At 40.2% G+C, this 22,444-nt stretch overlaps 1 protein-coding gene across 2 annotated transcripts in view; it reads right to left on the minus strand.

The window, feature by feature from the left end:
* Positions 1-2,540: 2,540 nt before the first annotated feature.
* YBX1 (Y-box binding protein 1) overlaps positions 2,541-22,444 on the minus strand; it is a 20,713-nt gene continuing 809 nt past the window's right edge. The window contains exons 2-8 of one of the 2 annotated variants that reach the window (XM_049617380.1): positions 21,906-21,969; positions 11,942-11,975; positions 9,013-9,102; positions 8,414-8,716; positions 8,050-8,132; positions 3,785-4,050; positions 2,541-2,926 (exon numbers count right to left, since the gene is read on the minus strand). In XM_049617380.1, coding sequence (XP_049473337.1) covers positions 3,816-4,050; positions 8,050-8,132; positions 8,414-8,716; positions 9,013-9,102; positions 11,942-11,975; positions 21,906-21,969 — 809 coding nt within the window. In that variant the 3' untranslated portion in view covers positions 2,541-2,926; positions 3,785-3,815. The remainder of the gene's footprint in view (positions 2,927-3,784; positions 4,051-8,049; positions 8,133-8,413; positions 8,717-9,012; positions 9,103-11,941; positions 11,976-21,905; positions 21,970-22,444) is intronic. The other variant, XM_049617381.1, reaches the window with a different exon arrangement.

The following is a 22,444-nucleotide window of genomic DNA, read 5'->3' on the forward strand; positions in this document are numbered from 1 at the left end:
GAGGACTATAGAGCTAACTGCCCAAACCTGTAAGATGCACTAAAACATCACTCAAGGTGTGAATATGGTTCAAGCTAACCTTCTATTCACTTTTGTACTATTTGTAAACTTTACAGCAGCCAGATTGAAGGTATACAACCTCCTCTACCTACAGAGCACCACTCAGAGAAGGGAGAGTTCCAGAAGACTGCTCCTTCCCCAGCCACAAGTCAACTAACCATGACAGATCAGACTAACCCTTCTGCTAGCAAAACCTCAGCATGAAGCCAGTCACGTGACACTTTCTGGTTTACCTGTTGCTTAAGCAGATGTTCAAGCATACTCCAGTCAGCACTTACTCAATTTCCATTAGCTTTCACCAGCTCCAAATCTGACCCATGCTGTTTCACTTCCCAAACCTTCAACTGTGCCTTCTGAAACTTGGTCCCCAGCCTCTTCTGATTCACTTTCTTACTCTGCCTCTAAATTAAACTTCCCTTAGAGCCCTTTCAGTGTCTTTCCTTCCTCCTGAAACCTGAAGCATCAGGGTTCTTGGTGGTAGGCTTTCTTCTATATCACACCACTGCCATTTCTAAGAAAACTTTTTCTTAAATGTTTAGATTATATGAGACAGTGCGAGTGGGGCAGGGGCAGAGAGAGGGAGACACAGAAGCCAAAGCAGGCTCCAGGTTTTGAGCTCTCAGCACAGAGACGTGGAGCTCAAACCCACAAACTGTGAAATAATGAGCCGGAAGTCAGACACTTAACTGAGACGCCCAGATGCCCCAAAGACTATTTCTAAGCCATCTTTACACCTAATGTGGGGATCAAACTCACAGCCCCAAGATCAAGAGTTGCATGCTCTGACAATGGAGTCAGCCAGGCACCCCACCTCGTTCATTTTTGGTACCTAATTTCTTACCACTCTCCTGTGATCTCTCTGCTACAGTCACATAAATAATTCTTATAAAAGGATAGGAGATACTTGTAATTGTTAAAGGCTGGAGCACCAGGCTCAAAAACTAAAGCAGAGTTGTCAGATGAGGAAACCGCTGCTTCTGAAGAACGCTACTCCCGCCTAGCAAAGTGCTGACCTCTCCCAAGTCTCATGCTTGTGCCATCTGACTGCCAGATCGGCCACTCAACCTTCATCCTAGCTGGAGAAAAAAATACGTGCTCTGGGTTGCCTTAGAGACTCACAGGCTATCTAATTCTTACATATGGCAAAGGCATTCATAAGGTGCTGGGCAACAGGACCCAAGACAAACACACATGAAAAAATGCATAAGCAATTTTGTTTGCAACATTGGCATCAAGACCACACTGCAGGAAACTTTCTTCCACGCTATGGGAGCTTGATGCTGAGTGTAGTTTCTAGGAAAGGAACTTGGTGGCACCACTCTTGCTCAGTGTGCATTGCCCTCTGTTAACAGCTCACTGCAGCAAAACAAACACTGAATGCTATTTTCATAAAGCAAAAATTCTTTTCAGATTTCTTTGCTAGCAAAAACAAGTAATAATGTACATGCTTCCTAAAGGCAACGTAGTATATAATGTTAACTTTTGAAAAAGTGAGGAATACCTGTATTGGATATTTAACCAGTATTGTTGGTGTTGTAATTTCCATGATAACATTATAACACGTCCTAAGTATGTAATTACAAAAAATACATCTTACAACCATCAGCAGTATTCAAATCTGTTCCACTGCATTCTTGCCAGCAGTGAATATTTTTTTACAGCAGGCCAAAAAAAAAAAAAAGAAAAAAAAAAAAGAAAAAAAATAAAAGTTGCTCCTAAGTTTGGAAGGAGTTTGAAAGATACTAGCTTACTTGATATTATTTTCCTGCCTTATTTCACCAGTCCCCTAGAATTAAAAGCACCAGTACAATGCAATCTTGGTTGTGTGAATTCTGAGCACATTCTGGAAAGGGGCACCCCCACCTGGACTTACATAGCACTGTAGGACTCCTGGATGTGCCTCTCTAAATCCCCATCATCTTTCTCCCCTGGGCCCAAAAAGCTGACCAGGAGGATTCCAAGTGAACATCTAGCAAGATATTATAAAAAATAACCAGAAGAGGCTTAGGGTAGAAGGGAGCTGAGAACACAAAATTATCTTCACCAATTTCCATATTCTTTAGCAAGTCTTCCTATAGGCATTACGTTATCTGTTGTTACCATCTTCAGTCAACCTCACACAGGAGCTGAACCTCTTTACTGAGCACAATAGGCTCTGTGGCAGGTATATGGTAACTCTTAAGGTGGGTATCTTCAACTGGCAGGGTAAAATAACTTTCCAAAAGGCCAGAAATAAGTGGCTTGCAGGCACGAGTCCAGTTATTGGATGCTGGAGCATGCCCTCTCCCCTTTACCACTGCCCCCCACAGCCAAAGGAATCTTACAAGAAGGAAAATGGCCAAGTTGTCAAAATAAATACTCTCCCTTAAAGAACTACATGTTTTAAGGAAATTTCCCTGAGTAATAATTACCAGTATCATCTAAGCTAGCTAAGGACTTACAAACTAAAATAAGACAAGACAGAAATATACACAAAGACAATTATTTAAGACCTTTATTAACAGGTGCTTGCCATTTGTTGACTTTTTTGAAAAAATCAAGTTGTAAACTTTTATTACAAATTAAAAATGAGGTTCTTAAAAATCTCAACTTGACCAGATATGAAACAATTTAAAAACCTTTAAAGGTGTATTGAGAAAAACCAGGCTTTTTTTTTCTTTTTTTTTAAAAAACACGTTTGTCATTACCAAAAAGAGACATCTTTAGGTAAAAATAATAAAAACCCCATGCTGCATAGATAATGCAGATAGTTCTAGTTATCTGGTCAATGGGCAAAAAGCAAGCACTTAAGGTCTTCAGCTCCAATCTTTTGTTCATTTCTTATTGCTGGAATTTCATATTCATTTCTTCTTGTTGGATGACTAAACTGTAGAAAATAAATAAATAAATTTAAGATCATCTCGCACTACATCGTCTACAACATTCTTTTAGTACACACCAAATTGCTCCAGATCACACTAGCTAAGTAGGAAGGCATTAACAAATCTATGTTTATTCCAAGACACTGATTTTCCAACAGGGGGCTGACAATGCTGTGACAAGAATGGCTACTTGTAAGTTCTGAATGACCTTTTGCCATTCAGAGGGGAAAATAATGCAGGCATGAGTCCAGTTATTGGATGCTAGAGCATGCCTTCTCCCCTTTACCACTTTTTACCACAAAATAATAGAGGGGAAAAAAACAAAAGCATTACTGGCTGAAAATGACAATTCCGGAACAAAACAGAGACAATTACATGCCTCTGAGTATCAAGTAAAAGGCTGAATGCAAAGGAATCCTTTAATATTGGAACTGGTATGATGTCAAAACTGCCACTTTCCCCAAAGAGACTATATTGCTCATCACCACACAGGTTGTGAATTCTAGTAGCTATCCCACCTCTTTTTGAGAAGAAACACAACGCAACCATCATACTTCTTAGGGTAAATAAAGTTAGCAAGACTTTCCTCAGCTTACTGGTAAAATCACAGAATTCATTCAGAACAGTTGACAAAGGCTCTAATTAATATTCAAGAAATACTTAGGCCTCTAAGTGTCAGAACTGAGGTGGGCGAGAGGCTAAGTATGGCCCTGATACCTGCCACTACCAAAACTGCGTATTTAGGGAATTAGAAAATTAATATGGGTGAAGACACCCTAAGTCACAATGGCTTATCTTTCTATTGCATTAATGGACCCCACGCATGACTGCTCAGAAGCCAGAGGCCATCTAAGCTTACTTACCCGGATGATGGTAGAGATGGTAAGCCGGCATTTACTCAGCCCCGCCCTGCTCAGCCTCGGGAGCGGACGAATTCTCAGCTGGTGGATCGGCTGCTTTTGTCTCTTTGCCATCTTGTGGTTTAGGGTTTTCTGGGCGTCTGCGTCGGTAATTGAAGTTACGGCGGTACCGACGTTGAGGTGGCTGCTGACCTTGGGTCTCATCTCCTTGATTTTCCTTATCTTCTTCATTGCCGTCCTCTCTAGGCTGTCTTTGGCGAGGAGGACCCCTGGAATGAACATTGTGCCAAAACTGCAATCAGAAAACCTTCACGCTTTCTTTAACCCACCCACCAATGTTTATCACTTGGTTCAGACAACTAAACACCATATCTGGCCTGTTTATCAAAAATGAGAAGTGCAAAACTTGGTTCGCATTTCACAAACTGAATGAGAGGGTTTAGTGCAAGGATTTGGAAGTGTAAACTAGAAGATGAGAGTTTAAAACTGGTTTTAATGGACCAGCAAATTCTAACTTTTTAATAGATGATACAGTGAGTAAATCATGAGCTGACTAAAAATGGCACACCACAGACACTTGGATGAGGTCATTTTAAATGGGCTTCATGGTAATCAGGTTTGGGAACAAGTGCCACTAACCCTTTACAGATAGATGAGCACTTGCTAAAAAGGCAGGAAATCAAAATCAAAGACAAGATGTTCTCTCAAAAGAAATCAAAAGCACACAGCCACCATCAGTCATTAAGGAAAGGCAAATCAAAACCGTAAGAGACCACTTCATACCCACCAGGATGGCCATAATCAAAAGATCAGAGGCATAACCAGTGTTGGTGAAGATAGGGAGAAACTGGAAACCCACACACTGCTGGCAGGAATATAAGAATGGTGTAGCAGCTTTGGAAAATAGTCCAGCAATTCTTCAAATTGTTAGAGTTACTATGTGACCCAGCAATCAACTCCACTCAGTGGTCTATACCCAAGAAAATATCTATTTTATGATTACAATATTCACATTAACAAAAGTGTGGAAACAATCCAAGTGCCTATCAGCTGACTGCTGAAGAAACAAATAGGATATCCATACAGTGGACCTTGATTTACCCATGAAAAGGAATTAAATCCTACATGCCACAACATGGATGAATCTTAAAAAATATGCTAAAGTGAAAGAGGGCAGACATACAAATCTATGATCCCATTCATGAGATGTGCAAAACAGGCAAATCCAGACAGAAATTGGTGGTAGCCAGGGGCTGGGGTACAGGGAAAAAGGAAATGAGTGACTGCTAACGGATGCAAGGGTATTTTTTGGCGGGAGGTGGGTGAAAACGTCTGGAATTAAGAGATAGTGGTAATGGTTGCATAACTATGTGACTATACTACTAAAATCCAGAGCTATACACTGAGAAAACAAAGTTCAAGTTTACACTATAGCAATATTATGGTCAATGGCCTGAAATTTAAGGTGATCAGGATCAAAGAAATTATCAACACTTCTATCACCAAAGAAAAGATGAGAATTTCTTCAGCTGATAACTAGAAGTGTTAGAAACCAGTGAGGTTTTCTTGGCCTTTCCTCCATCCATACATTACATCACCTCAAAAACATCAAGATTAGTATCATGTCTTTTATACATATTGGTCATCATGGGTTCTAATCCCCCCCCCCCAGTTTTGGGACCTCGCTGCAAGTCTTAGGCAAAACTGCTCTAGCTCTAGCTCTCCCCTGAAGTCTTCAAGAGTGGCTGCTCTACACCTATCACTGTGGCTTCTAAGTCAGTTTTCCCCATTTCTTTCTAAAACCCCAAGCTTTCACATCTTAGGTTAGGTTATGTTCCATTTACTATCCTTTTCCTGTTATCGTTATCCTGACAGCCCCAAATAACCTGGGTAGGGTATTTAAGTTCTTTACCTCCTATCCAGTTTTCTTCTATTTGGGTTCTCTCAATTTCCAAGTATTCCATTCTCCAAACACCCTTTCCGATTTTCCTAGTTTAATTCCTTCTTGTTCGTCCATTCTTTATTTCCATGAGAATTTATAATCCAGTGATGCTACAATTATTCTATCTCCCAATCTCCCTTAATATTTGTCTCCCCTTTTACCCAAGTAAAAAAGCTGACCATTAATTAAGCATAACCAATCCCAACCCCAGGTTCTTCATTTGGATCAACAAATGTAGGACAAATTAAACTCTGCTCAACCTGAGCCTGCTGCTCGAAAATGGCTGGAAAACACAACCACATTGGTTGGCCCCACTTTAAATTTGTGACCCTTATTCTATTATTTGATTTTCCTGATTTCTCTTCTTGAGATAATCCCACATCTTTGGCCCAAACTCCTCACACCTCTTCACTGACCCCTCCTTTTGATGCCACTAACACATCATACCCACATACTCGGGCTTCTTACACATAAAATACCGAGGGTTCCTAACAAAGGGCCCACCCCTTAAGTGTGGACAAAATCCTACCCTATCTGAAGATGGTTCTACACTCACTTTCCTGACAATTGTCTTCTACTGAATTTTCCAGCCTATAGTAGTGCCCTTACTTCTCAAAAACACTTTCTTGATGCCACTTCTCCCTTCTTGCCACTTCATTTGTCTCCTCAGTGAAACTGCTATACTTGCCTTAGATCTTTCAATTTGCCCTGGAACCTACACTAATCAGGATTTTAACCCCATGCATCGTATGTGGCTCTGTCAACCCGTCTATCCACCAAATGAAGACTATTACGTCTAATTAAAAGGCAAACAGTAAAACCAAAGCACTCAACAATAAAAACTCACAGGCTATTTTTTAAAGACACCAATAAAGCTAGGCAGAAAACTTAAGCAGCTTTATAGCTTAACAAAAAGGCAAACCAAGTTTTCTGCTGTTGGCACTCTTGGATATAATGGAAACTGCCACGAGAGCCTATTTTAGACCAATCTTAAAAACACTGATCACTTTGAAAAATGACATTGTGATATCATTTGCAGTATTTCAACAAGGTATCTTTGTGTTGGCTTAAAACTACTTTGAACAGTAGCTGAGTTCAAGATCAACAAAGCTCATCTGTCAGCATCAAAAATAATCTTCCACACTCAACAGGGAAACACCATCTATCTCCAACATCCAACACACAGCTAACAAACTCCTGGTGGAGATTTTAAATGAACCAGCTAGAGCTCCAGGCTATTTTCATGAATTAAAAACTCAGGACACAACATACATCAATGGAAACAAGAATACGTTATAGACACTGGCTACTGCAAAACTCTCAATGCATATATACTGATGCAGATAGGGTAATCTCAGCTGGGTTCCCTAGTTTCTAAAGCTTCAGTATTCCATCTCTGTTGAAGTACACAAAAGATTGGGGTGGTGGTGTTGTCAGAAACCTCTTTAATAGAAATTAGAATCACAATGTATTTTGAAGACTTCTATATTGTATTTTAGATACTTTTTATAGTAAGGAATTTGTTTCTTAAAGCTTACTTAGGCATCAACGGTTAAAGTTGCTATATAAGTCATCATTAGTTAAGAGTTATTACTGTATTGCCTTGAGTAAACTGTTAGTTATAGGATCACACCTAGAGACTCAATGCTTTAATAAAAAAAAAGAGCCCTAAAAAGTACCTGTTACACCATTCTATCCACCCACTGTGGGACAGACTGGGCATACTGCCTCAAAGAGGACTACCATATTTATATACTAAACAAACACATCTGGCTCATGAAACGCTTCTCCAATTACTCTATACTCTACTGGGTGATTTTATTTTGCAATTTAAGGGTGACAAAAAACCCTCAATTGAGACGTGATTAATGGAAAATTATACCATCTCAAGAGGTTACGCTATCGATTCCTCATTTACGTTAAGGTACAGTTCAGATATTCCTCTAACGCTTGAAAGGCAATGCTTACCTTTACCTTTCTCCCTCCTAATGAAGGTCTTAAAACATGTAATAGAATACAGGTTGAACTATTCTCTTACCTGTGCAAGGACAGAAAAACTGAATTCCGTACACCCTTATTACAAAGGGGGGGGGGGGGACACAATCATATAAAGTAGACCTCATCTATACAAGCTGTTTTTAATGAGTACCAGCAAGAAGATGCAAAGAACACATTCTCAAAGATAACTGACTTCAGGTTCACCTCTTAGGCATCTGATGAAAGAAAATGTTAAGTGTTAACAAATAAATGACTCAAAAAGGCTGCAGGAGAATTATGATGCTGCTGAGTCCTAACACATGCTTGAGAAATTTAACACAAACCATACCTGCGGAATCGTGGTCTATAACCCCGATACATATTCTGTCTCACTGGTCTACCTTGTTCTCCTGCACCCTGGTTGTCAGCACCCTGGAAAGACAATCAAGCTGACTCAATCAGTAACAGTAAATGAACCCCATCAGACAAATCCAAAGTCTGCATACAGGAGTTAAAAATAAAGAAATCATCTAACTGTAATTATATTATAAGTTAATCTTTTGGGTTTTTATTAGGAATCAAAAAAATGCTTCCCATTAGATTAACTGCTCCAATACAGATAGGAGAAGACACTCACAATATGCTTAAAACGCAGACTTATTCAAAGTTTTTGCATGCTGTTCATTCTTTTACTTTTTTCGGTGAAAACTTACTTCCATCACTTCTCCCTGCACAGGAGGGTTGGAATACTGTGGTCGACGCCCATAGGGTCTCCGCATGTAGTAAGGTGGGAACCGTCGCCTGCGGTAGGGCCGGCGCTGTTGGGCCTGGCCTTCGGGAGCACTCTCCGATCCCTCGTTCTTTTCCCCACTCTCACTATTCTGGTAGTTCTGCTGGTAATTGCGTGGAGGACCCCTGCGACGTGGATAGCGTCTATAATGGTTACGGTCTGCTGCATATTTACTGCCTTGCACTGGAACTCCACCAGGGCCTGTAACATTTGCTGCCTCCGCACCCTACAAAAGCCATCATATATTGACAGTGACAACAGAATTAAGTACACTTAACAAAATTTACACAAAGCAAATAAAGGGTCTATGTGGCCAGGGGTGCATAGAAATGATTAAGTATCAGTTCCTCACTGTTCTGAAGAGATTGCCCTCTAACTGCAGCCAGCACATAAGGCTTGATGCACCTGTGTTCATGTGGTCACCTGACCCATCCATCCACATTAGAGCCACCATCCTAACGGATGAGATCTCCAAAATATTTCCATACTGAAGTCAAACCTTTACACAAAAAGCATCCTCACCTTTTCTCCTTCAACAACATCAAACTCCACAGTCTCTCCATCTCCTACACTGCGAAGGTACTTCCTGGGGTTATTCTTCTTTATGGCAGTCTAGTAATATCACATTCCAAAAATAGATTAACAGGGGAGAATAATGTGCTTTTTCATTCAAAATGTACCAGAGTCAATATTATTTTAGCTTGGATATACACTTAATATTAGCTTTAAATAAGACCAAACCGTCAATAAATTTAGGAAAACAGGGACCAATGCTACCCCCAACCTCAACCAAAATACTCTAAACTTACAAGGCCCCAGCATTTTACCACTATTTTCCAAACTAAAACAAGTAATTTAACACTCAAGACACAACAATATATATATATATGTATTTACACGCTTTTTGCAAAAGCATCGTATGTAGCTTTAGACAGAATGAGGATATCCATCTATCCCCCAAAGACTGCACTTAATAGTAGAAGCTAGCCCCACACAGGGCCAGTTTAGATGACAGGCGAGTTTAGTTTTGCATGCTTCAAAGTTGACCAAACCAACTTTGTCCCTGTGTTAACCGTATCAAACTCAATTACAAATGTCAACCAAAATCCCTTCCAAGCGCTCTGTGATAATACTTCAATGGAAATGCAATTCACATGTATTGACTATGCGCCACTCTTTACATTATCTGACCGTGTGGGATAGTCAGTTATTACCTCCTCAGAATACAAGAAATCTCACATTGTTACTTGTTCTCTAGACTGCTGCTACAACAAAGTAAAAGGGGAAGAGTAACACCTCACATTTGAATGTACTACTTAATAAAGTTCTTTCATGTGTTACTCAAACTCATTATGACAAATGACGTGAGGTTATTACTACTCCCTTTTTACAGACAATTAAACAGGCTTTAAAAAAACTTAGGTGACTTGCCCAAGGTCACACAGCTAAGTGGCACTTCGCAAAGTATGGACTTTTCTAAATCCAGGTCTTGGGATTCCAAATCCCATGTTCATTCTACTACATCACAGCGGTATCCATTACGGGATCACTCATGCATTTCCATTCCATAGGAGGCAGGACAACCAACAAAGCTGAAGCCAATTAAGCTAAGTTGCCCAGAACTACAGTCTCCCAGATACACTAAGACCTGAGCATCCAAAGTCCCAAGAAACAACTAAATGTTGAAACCACTTCCAAAATAAAGAGGAAAGCATATTGGTGACACCTGTGGGTCAGTACCAAGTGGGTGACATGCGTTCAGCCAAATAATTGAGCTCATCTGTCATCTAAACTGTCACAAAGTTTTCATACCTTCCATATATAGCCAACTCTCAATTACCTGCAGTCATAGGGGATAGCAGAAGTATGGAGAATTATAATCTCAAAACTTCTTTCAGTCAGCATCTTCAAAACACCCCAATTTCCCCAAACTCTTTAATGTTGCTGACAAGTAACAAGACTGACCAGCCTTGCTGTCTCCTGTTTCTAATTATGCATATTCTTTTGAACATGTGAAGGGAAATTAAGAACACAAAGGCGTTGGCATTCAATTTTATTAAACACTTGTTTTCAAAGTAACATTGAACAGTCCCATATTTATGTTTAGCATTTGTTTTTTGAAGTTTATTTACTTATTTTTAGTAATCTGTACACCCAACATGGGGCTGGAACCCATGAGCTCGAGATCAAGAATTATATGCTCTTCTGACTGAGCCAGCCAGGGGCCCCTATGTTTAGAACATTTGTTTCCATTCTTATATATTTGACCCTGAGATTATCTGATAGGGCTTTGGATATTCAAGAAATTGATCTGGCTCCCCCCTTGATTGCCACTGAATGCTGCATAGGATACCTCAGAAGGTGACAAAGTACCAACCTCAGACAGCTCTTCCTAAGAAGTATGCTGCCATCCAAGCTCACACCTGCCTGATTAACAGTGAGTGTGAAAACCAACTATGTCTTTTGATGTCTGGATAAAAAGATAAAGTGGCTAAAAAGTTCTTAAAGTGATTTTCAATACAAGCTGATAATACTTCAATAGTCTTAGTGAAAAAACTTCAAGTACACACATACAAATGTGTTTTTCCTACCCACAGCACACCTGTGAAGATAATGAAGTCCAACGGAGCCCATGATGTACTTAAGTTCGAGATACTAGTGTTTACTTGGCAGTGGCTTTAATAAAATTCCTCAATGCGCATTTTCCAAAGTAGTTTTCTTAAATGTACTTGTCAAAGTTTAGCATTGTAGCACCTAATCCTGTGTTAGTTTTTTACCCACAGAACACTGAAGCCAATCTAAAAATTATTTAATGAGTAATTACCAACTTTGCCACACCGCCTTTTCACCTCAACCCTAAACTAAGGACTCTTAAATTTTTCAAGCCAGAACAAAATTCTCCGAAGGTAATTCCTATTCAAAGTGTTTTAACATAAACAGAGGGACCTAGGCTACTTTGCTAGTTTTTTTTTCCCCCCCGCATTCACTTCAAATTTATAGGTTTTGCAGCTTAGTCCTACTTCTCCCCCATGATTATTGTGATTTTGTCCCACCACAGAGATAAAACCTAGCAGCATTTGCAAACACCTCACCAAAGTTTTTGTGTTTTTTTGTTTTGTGTGTATTTATAGCATTATTAGTTCAAGTTTAGGTTAATGGGAGATTTTTTTTCTTCCTCTGAAATTGGGTTTAAAAATTTAGTATGAATTGAGCAGACTTCATCATTTAAAAACTACTATTAACAAAATACCCATCTGAGATACACCTATTTTAATTAAGTGAGCTGCCAATACAATATTTCAATGTATACATTTTAGCACTTCCTGTGGGAACTAAATTGTTTGGTGGTTGGATAGAATAACCTTTTTGTAAGGAACAATAGTTGAGAAAACATGCATCCCTTCTCACAACCCTTAAAACCAGAATTGTAAACATTCACACAAGCACTCACCTGGTGTACAAATACATCTTCCTTGGTGTCATTCCTACAAGACAGAACCAAGTTGAACAAGTCAGAAAATGGAATACATTTCATGTTACCAAAGATTAAGCATAAGCTTGGTTCTCTGTACATCTCCCCCCGCCCCCATTTTTCCTATCATCACTTGGACTTTCTGGATGCCATACAGCCATTAGAAAATTTAAAGCAGAAAGTTTTGCTTTGTTTCATTTTTTAAGACCAAGAGATTACCAACAGTTGTAACGTTACTACTGTAGGATTTAAAAAAGTCCAAGTGTGACCTACTAAGCCATTAAGGTGTGACTAGCAACTGTCACACTTATCCTACTAAACATAAACAATGTTCCAGCACACCCCACTGTTACTCCTAAGAGCACTGTTACTAATTTAAGTAGGAGACCAAAAATATAGCTCATTCCATTAATTACTAGCTTCCTTCTCAGTTCCTCCTCACCATTTCCAATTTCCAAGATCTCCTCGAGGTCATAAAGGTGACTCCTAAAAAACCCTCACAGAATGTACTAGACCGAGAATGAGTACCAATGTAAACTATGGGTTTTGGGTGATGTGACAACACGTCAATGTAAGGTTGTTGATTTTAACAAATGTCACTACTGTGGTGGATAGTGCAGGTGGAGGTCGTGCAGGAGTCGACCCTGTTGGGGGGGCTGCATGCATGAGCACAGAGTACATGGAAAATCTATTTTCTGCTCAGTTTTGTCATGCACCTAAAACTGCTCTTAAAGAAAAACAAAAGACCACAATGAGGTACAAACATGGATGCCATCAATACCCCCATCATTCCTGTGGCAAGCAGGCAAGCATTGTGCTGGAGAACTAAGGAGGTGAAGATGAATGAGTTTCCTACTAGCACACAACCCCTTTAACTTCTTATCAGACACCATTTTGCAACAATCATTAAATGTCTAGTTAAACTGTGCTAAAGAAATATGGTTGAAAATACCTGCTTCAGGACTTTAAAGGAGACAACATTTGCCTTAAGTCTTAAAGAAGTTAACGGAAATGAGAAAGATGTTCCCGAGGTAGACAGAAAGGAGGTCATGGACATGGGTAAACCAGCAACTAGCAAACTCAATGCAAGAAGAGTTCAAACTGGCTGGGTCATGAGGAATATGGCTGTGGAGGAGGGAAAGAACAAGAGCTAAATTATGTAGGCAGAGGAGCCAGCAAAGGCTTTTTTGAGTAGAGGAATATGGCATAACATCATCAAATATTAAAACCTAGTAGCAACTATGAAAATTTCAGATACAAGAGAAGCCCAGTTAGTTATAAAAAACTATTCCAGAAGCCCAGACCAGGATTGATGGAAGCCTATGTGAGGGAGAGTATTTGAGGTGTCTTTCTTGAGGTAAAAGCAGGGGAAATTTTTATGAACAAGTGGATTTTGGAAGTGAGAGGAAAATAGGAGAATGAGCTTTTAGCTTTTCACCTAGGACGCTGGAGTGAAGGCAGTGATATTGTAAGTAAACACCACAGGAGAAATAGATTTCCAGATCTTTTTTGACCTCCTCCTACCCTCTTCATTTTGTCAGGTAGATCAGAGTGAATGGGCTTAAAAACAGTTCTAATGTTTAATGACAAAAGGAACAAAGGTTACAGTGAAGTAGACTGACTGGCTTACTGACTGTTGGCTTCCTGTTGAACCATGGAGCAACAAATGCTGCGCGCCAAAGAACCCACGTAGCATGAGGACATTTAATTTATGGGAACAAAATTTTAAATTTTTAGAAGAAAAACCTACACACAAATGCAGAACACTGCAAAAGCTACTCAAGGCAGGTGACCGAAAATTGACCTCTATAAGCTAGTTGAATATTAGGAACACCTAGGGAATTATGGTTGCCAAAATGCCCATCTGTCAAATAGGTCCTCAGGCATCCTACAAACAATTCCATAGCCATCACTATTAAGATCTTTAATAGCGAACCCTTTAATTTTGAACCCTAGGGCCCTCAGAAGAAGTACAATGAAAAACTAGTAGAGTAGGAAAGTCTAGAACAGGAACTCTCAACAGGGGCAGTGCTGACCACCACAGGTCATTTAAAGTTGTTCCAAAGATGGGCACTATTTGCCATAACTGGGGTGAAGGGTGTCAGGCACTAGAGAACTAGGTAAAGAATTATTTGGTACCCTACTAGACTTTCATGTAAGTACATTTGAGGGGTTTTTTAAATCTTTTTTAATGTTTACTTATTTTTGAGAGAGAGACAGAGAGACAGACAGAGTGTGATCGGGGAGGGGCAGAGAGAGGAGACACAGAATCTAAAGCAGGATCCAGACTGAGCTGACCTGACAGCACAGAGCCTTATGTGGAGCTCGAACCCACAAACCGTGAGATCATGACCTGAGGTGAAGCCGGACACTTAACCGACTCAGCCACCTAGGCACCCCAGTATATTTGAGTTTTGAATCTGGTATTTTACATTGTTTTAACATGCACTGAATTTACTAAAAATGCAACTTCCGTGGAAAGAAGTTTTCATTACTGATAATGCGACCTGCATATCTGGGTAGCCAATACATCATTTCTTTGATCAATCAGTATTTGTGGTGGCACTGACTATTCATCATGTCTTCTAATATAGCTGCAAGTAACTATGCACATACAGAATATACTATGCACTGCAATAAAAATTTATCTACAGTTTTACTTCAAGGTTGTAAAAGGAATTAAAAAATTTACCAAAATGACTTATCTAGTTAGAACATATCTTCCTAAAAACAGTACAAGGTAGGCAATATACACAATGCTGTCCCTTGGAAGACAGCTTAACATATTCTGCAGGTACAAAGATATGTGGAAACCAATATGGGCTCATTAACTGGTGTGGTGCCAACAACAGCACTCACTCTTTTGACAACAAACCGGCCTGTTAGGGGAATTACCATGGCCAAAGTGCATCTGATTTTAGGAAGAAATTTGACAGCTCAAAAAATGCAGTTTTAGCCAAGATAGAATACTACAGTTTGGATGCACCAAATCAATCTAGTTGCAACTTATTAAGTGACTGTGCACAAATTCAAGGTACTGCTAAAAGAAAATCCAATCTTTAGTTCTCATTCCACTATTAGCTGTGCAACCTTGGAAAGCTGCCTCCCCTTCTACTGTATCTCCACCTGCAAAACGGGAAAACCTTAGACACAGGTCTAAGGCATACCTTACTGAGGGATTTAGGTTCCAGATACTGTCCCAAGTGCTTTAACTATACATACCATCCAATCCTCACAACCCAAGGTAGGCACCATCATTAACCCCACTCTACAAATTATTCCCTGTAAATAGACCAAGGCTCTGCTACATATCCCCTCCCCTAATGTAAAAACCATTTTGGCCTCACAAGTCATACAAATCGCTGTGGAGTAGACCCCTATCTACAGTAACACTGGGAAATAATGCATGCTCACGGCTACTATATAGAGAGAGCTTACCAAAGAGGGAAAAGCAGCAATTAAAATAAGCTGACCAAAATGGATCATCAAGAAGTATGTTTGAAACTTTTAGCTGTTACTAACATAATAAGGAAGGAACAGAGAGACATCCCCAGGACTGCACCTTACTTACCTTTTGCGGTATTATCCACGAGAACTAAAAGGTACACTTCTTTCTGTCTTTACCGTACTTTACTGAGGGTGGAAGACTATGGGCAGGGCAGACTAGTTTATGCATCCCTTTAACAGGCTAACTAGCTAGCTAGGCACTAGGCTAACAACAGTAACAAAAATAGGACATGGTCTATCCTAGGATTTCAACCTAGAAGGCCACCACATTCAATGCAATGCAGCAGAATTACCAAGTATTGTTTTCCACACACTATATAGTACGTTAAGTCCTACTGATCAGAGAGGGTGAAGAGGAGAGAAGAGCAGGCAATATACATAGAGCAGTGGTTTAGAACTCCTTACTAGAACCATTGGAGCCAAGGCTAGAATTCTGGCTATTCCATTACTAACTACATGATCTGGGGCAAGTTACCTTATACGCATAGTGGGGATAAAACACTTACCTACAGGCCACAATATAATCAAACCTCAACCCTTCCTTACTGCTGCCACTTGAGGCAATTATTCTACTTGCTGTTCAGTGCCTAGTACTGCTGTCCAAAAGAAATCAAATGCAAGCTAAATAAATACAGGTTTGCCTAGTTACCTAAAAGTTCACTTTAACTTTTACACCACTTCACTTTCATGAAAGGTTTCACAGAAATGCACTACTTTTGGGCAACATGGGGAAATCTGTACCTAAGTTTATTTTCCAGTAGTCACAATAAAAAAAGTAAAAACAGATAAAACGAGTTTTGCATTTAAACACGTACAAATCAATTATTAAAAATGCCAAGTATTTTACATTTCTTTTTTCATACTAAGCCTTCATAATCTGCTCTATGTTTTACACTTCTGCAAAGTAGGTTCACAAATGCAAGCTGTGCAAAAGAAAGTGGTTCAAAACAAACACTAAATTGGGTATGTTTTAAAATTCAAGTTAAAAATAATTCAGTCTCTCAGATGCATGCACTAACTACACTTCCATACAAGTCTAATAGTTACTGTATAGACAGCACAGGCCTACAATATTACAACAGTGTCATTCCATATAGCACACAGTCCTGTTCTGCACTCAGATGTATGCTCTCTGCTGTATTCTTCTACTCCACCTCTTGCTGTTATTAAGGGCATTATTTATACTGAAAATTTTTCACAAAAACCCCTCCTCTTAGGTTTTCTCACTCTTAACTAGTATTGTCCTTATTCAGCAAATGAGGACACAGTACTGACTTCAAGGAAAAAAGGAATCACAGATAGCGAGCAGCTGAAGAAAAAAAAAAAGAGGCTACCGTTTTTAAATTGGGAAAATGCTAAAGAGAAATACTGCTGGGATTTATAAACACAAGTCTCTTAAAAGTTACTAATGCAGCACAATGAAGGCAAAAACATGTAGCTAGCACTAAACTCCTATACTACTAAATTTATCCAGATTAAAGTGTTTTAAGATGTCCTAAAATTTCATGGGGCACCTGGGTGGCTCAGTCAGTTAAGCGGCCGACTTCGGCTCAGGTCACGATCTCACAGTCCGTGAGTTCGAGCCCCGCATCAGGCTCTGTGCTGACAGCTCAGAGCCTGGAGCCTGTTTCAGATTCTGTGTCTCCCTCTCTCTGCCCCTCCCCTGTTCATGCTCTGTCTCTCTCTGTCTCAAAAATAAATAAGCGTTAAAAAAAAAAAATTAAAAAAAAAAAAAAAAATGTCCTAAAATTTCAGGAAACTTTTTTGCGCCAATCCACAGCACTGCCTTAAATGAAACCTAACATACATAAGTTCATCTATCCATAACTAAACGCTCTATTACCTTGCTGCAGATTACTACACCATGCCCTTTTAACAACTTAAATTGCTCAATTGCACAAATTATTAATTCTATAGTCATAAAAAAAAACCAGCACGTGAATACATTCATTCTCTAGACTTAAGATGAAAAGCTTTTACATTATCAGTGACTTGGTGAACAAGGATGACTTCTGGCCAACTTAAGATGAGCAACTAACCCAACCAGCATGTAAATTAATCCTCAAGTGCCTTGTATACAAAGCCATTGTCTGAAAAGCCTCAGTTCTGAAATCAAAACAAATCCCCCCTCCACAACCAATAACTGCTTTTTCGAGACTGCCAATGATACATCATGACCTAAGGACTATTTAGGTATCATATTTTATGCTTCCATCCACCCATCCTGCCTTAGTAGCACAGTCTTCTTAGTGCCACAGCATTTAGTTATATTACAGACTACCCGTGTCTTCTATGATTTAGATAGACCTTACTGTGCGTAATCAACTTCAGTCTGATTTTCAATAGCCCAAAAGACTTGGCAATCATTTTTCCATAAGTCTACACATTTTAAAATCCAAGAACCAGGCAGTAAATATTTTAGACCACGTAAGGTCACAGACTGTCACATATTCCTAAATAACCCTTCAAAAGGTAAAACCCATTCTTAGCTTGCAGGTCATACAAAGACGGAGTGAAAAGATCCAAGAAATAAGGGTCAAAGGCTCTCTCTTTTAATTCCTCAACTGCATCCCAATACTGACTATTAAGCAAGTCCTTTTTAATTGTTAAAGCCAATCTGCACACTAAACTGGGACTATTATAGCCAATACCAAACTACATGAAACAGGCAGTGCAAAGCAGAAAGCTTTTAAAATCCAGGGAACTAATAGTGAGCACATATAGGAGCTCCAGTGACATGCTGGGTATCACTTAGGAAAACAGCCTTTCAATGGCTAAGAATAGCCACACTAAGAAATTACCTGTAACTTTGTGGACACCAACCAAATTGAAGAGGACTAAGGGCCTGTATTTTCAGGGACAGTAGAACAGCAGCTAATGAACAAAATCCACAGTAAGAAAACAGTTCAAAACCTACCTCTGCCACTTACTGTTTCCTAGGGCAAATCACTCAACCTCTGTCTTCAGAATAGTATCTACACCTCAAAGATTTTAAAAATTAAACAGTTTAGTTCACCTAAAGCATTTACAATAGTTCCTGGTGTTGTGTTTGAGAAATATTAGCTACTTTTATGTGCCATCACTGTGTGAAGGAAGTCACCTTCATCAGTTACATACACATGGAATCCCTAGAAGAGAGACTAAACTTGATAACCACAACTTCAGTATTTTTGCTAAAGAGAGATAGCTAAGTCCTTCCTTGGCTTGGTTTATCATACATCTTCCTAGACCACAGGTAATATATTCAAATGCATACACAGAAGCGAAGCAGGAAGGGAAGTCAACAACAGGAGAAAACCCAACCTGTCATATTGCGGTAAAGAAAAAAAATGTATGCCTTATTTGAAAGTTGTAATAATACTCATGGCCAGCTGATTTTTATTTACATGGACTTCAGGCCCCAAAGCTAAAATTCAGATCTTAAAAAAAGATAACTTGAAAATCTGGGTATTATCTCCCTAAGTGTCAGTAATTATTTCTAATCCTTTTTAAAACACTATTGTCCAAACAAAACATCTGGGGGTAGATTCAGCTAGGAGGTCACCAGTTTGTGCCCTCTGCCCTACTGGATCCTCTTTGCTCCAAATCCCTCGCTCACCACCAAACCCTAGGATGATTAATTAAGCATTTTTAAGTACTCTGGAGAACAGAGTCAGAGTATTTCTCTTGTTGTCACTATGAAAGATGCATGTCCCATTGTTACCGACTCATGGTAACTTTTCATGAGTTTGGTGAGCATGGATTAATCCTCAACAGCTGGAAGCAAAAGACAAAAATCAGGTTTCCCGATTTAAAAAGCAAAGAACCAAACCCTGAAACCACTGACCCCTGCGGCATCCTTCTAATGACATCTTCCAACAGTTTTGAGTGAAGTTTTTCATAATAAACTGAAAAGAAACTGGGGGGGGGGGGGGGGGGGGGGTGGTGGTGGTGTTCAACAAACCCCTCTTAGTCACATAATCCAATTATTGTTCAAGACAGCACAGGAAGACTAACCATGAATTTCTCACCATTCCTAGATTCTGCAGCCTAACAAAAGCTGCCAAACGTTTGATGTTTTAAAAGCTCTTATGCCTTTTGTACAATAAAACCACCAGAAGAAAACGCTTTTAAATATAATCCTTACAAAACTAACATTATTTTCATGGGCAATAATTTAGATCACAATATTTACAATGAAAATACATTCTTCAACAGTAAAAAAGTTTACATAAAAATACCTTCAATTTTAATTATAAAAATCTGAAGAACCTAGATTATAACTCACAGAACTCCCAAGGTTAAAATTAGAGTCACAGCCATCATCCCAAAGACTACATCCTCTCCCTTACACAGCAGCAGGGTCTACCCACCCCCTCCCAATCGACAGCCAGGTACCTCCACCCCTGTCTACATACCCAACCAACTTGCAAACTTCCAGACTATAGTTCTTTAAGACCTACATTTTCCCTTCATCAAGGTAAACCTCTCTTGGACTTATTATAGTCACATTTTACAGTGACTTGAAAGTCTTACAATCATTGAAACCAGTTTAGAAACACAAAGCACATTTAAACCGGTTAACTTGACAAAATAGTTGAGGTTAGGATAGTCCAAGTGAAGGATCATCGAAAGTCAATCTACATTTAACTTGCCCTGGAGCACTACCAATTGGGTTAATTGCAGGTTGGAATAAAGATACTCAAGGAATGGCATCTCATGAAATAAAAAAAACTTAGAATATGTAAATAAACTACTTTTACCCTTGGATAGAAACTGTTCACTTAAAAAATCATAACCTCTGTCCATTTAACAAAATATAGCAAAAATAAGGCACGCGCATACACTTTCAAAAGTACACAAACTACAATCCAACCACAGAAAACGCTGCACATTACATTCCCTTCTAATGTATATACCAGCATTACACTGAGTCAAAAATTAGAAGCATTATTTTTCAAGGAATGGCCCACAAGACATAATCGCTTGGAATTCTTGTTAAAAATGTACCCCAGAACCAAAGAACCTAGGCTGGGAAGAACTCAGGAATTTGCATTTTTAACACCCTTCCAAGGTACTAAGCATACTTTAATTTGAGAACTATTGGTTTAAGGTATAGACCACTAAAGAGAATCAGGAATCAGGGTAAGATGGAAATAATAACTGAAATGCTAACATTCAGAGAGCAGCTAAAAAGTGGTCAAATATAAGCACCCATGCATTCTCTTCATCACTAGTAACCAATTATCAAAAAACTGAGGAAAAAACGTAGCTCTGACCTGTCACAAAAAGTGTTAATAACAGATGGAAAATTCCCCAAAGATTTTGGAAGAAACAAAATTATTTCCCCACAACTGCAAACGTGGAAAACAGACCATCAAATGCTTACAATCTCTTTTGCTTTTGAGCATTTCCACAATATTTTACGGTTGAGTAATGAAAGGTTGTTCATCAGCCAATTATGTCTGTCTTTAAGCTTGATCTTGCCCACTTGGTTTCTTGCAGTAGTGTCCATTACACAAACATTCAGTATTATTTCCTACTCTTAGGTGTTCTTTTCTAGTTGTTTAATGCCTTCTGAAACAAGAATGTAAGAAAACGCGGAGGAGATGAAGGTATCCCACCTGTAAGGCCAACGTGCTACGAGCACACACCATGCCCTACACCCCTATGCAACTGCACTAGTAGCCTTGCTTGGCAGCCATCTTGGAAATGATGCCCGGCTCACAAGGGAGACCATGAAGAAGAGTACGGTGTACGAAAACTGCACGCTATCATCACTACTGCTACAAACGACTCAAAGGACTAATCCTAAAGATGAGAACAAAAAAGTAGGAGAAATAAAAAACCTGAGAAAGGGAAAAGGGTAGTTTCTTCCAGAGGCCACTACAGGAACAAACAGAAATTGTAGTTCTAATGTGAAATTTCTCCAAGGCCCTCAAGACATCATACACTGAAACGTTAAACAAAGGCGATATAACCTTAGCAGTCAAGATGACAAGACCTCCCCTACTGCACTGTCAACTCTTGTTACCTCCAAAGGCTAACCACTTAGAAATAATCCCCACGTACTAATCCAGTGGATCACATCACATTTTTCAATACCAATTTCACTAACGTGACAGGGATAAAAATGCACCTCAGAGAATCACACTAGATCCTGGTTACCTGAGTTTGCCCTAACTGTTGAGAGTTGGCTCGTCCACTGCGCTCGCCTTTTAAATTGCTCTGTACCAGAAGCAGCCTCTTCACTTAGCTTTAAATTAATATCTAGCTGCAAAACAAAAGACCATCTCCAAATCCCTGATCCCTTCAGTCTTCAAGGAAAACAAAACCTCACTACCCCACCAGAAGGAACAAGCTACCCCTGCTTAACCCCTTCCAAGCCCGCAGGGCCTGCCCAAGGAGCAGAGCAAGCGAAAAGGTAGGACCGAGACTACGGTAGCGGTCATCTCACCTGTTGATGAAACCATATCCGTTTCTTACATTGAACCATTTTACTGTTCCCAAAACCTTCGTTGCTGGAGGGAAAAAACACACACACACACACAAAAACAAAAAACGCACGATTACCAGACGTCCTTTCTTAGACCCGCCACGCTGGGGCACCCGGCCCCGCATGCGCTCCGCAGCGGCCAGAGACCCCCTGACAGCCTCTCTCTTCCGAGGCCGCGCACGGGCCCCGCGGCACACGTGGGTGAGCTCGGGGCGGCGGAGAGGCCCGTGGGCAGGCGCGGGCCTCAGCGGGCGGGCGCGGCTGCGGGGCGGGGAGCACGTGAGGGAAGGGGAAGCGTCCGGCCCACACGGGCCTGCGTAGGCGGCGCGCCGCGCCCTCAGGGTACACGCGGAAGGGAGCGGGCCGGGGGGGACGGAACAACGGCGTGCGGGCCCGAGCGCACGCGGCCGCCGGAGAGGGGAGGGACCCCGCCGCACACGCGGTCGGCGGCGCGCGGCGGCCCGGGGGGAGGGGCGCGCGGCCGCGCGGGGTCCGCAGGG

This window comes from Panthera uncia, assembly GCF_023721935.1.
Source record: "Panthera uncia isolate 11264 chromosome C1 unlocalized genomic scaffold, Puncia_PCG_1.0 HiC_scaffold_4, whole genome shotgun sequence".
In the NCBI taxonomy this organism is placed as follows: domain Eukaryota; kingdom Metazoa; phylum Chordata; class Mammalia; order Carnivora; family Felidae; genus Panthera; species Panthera uncia.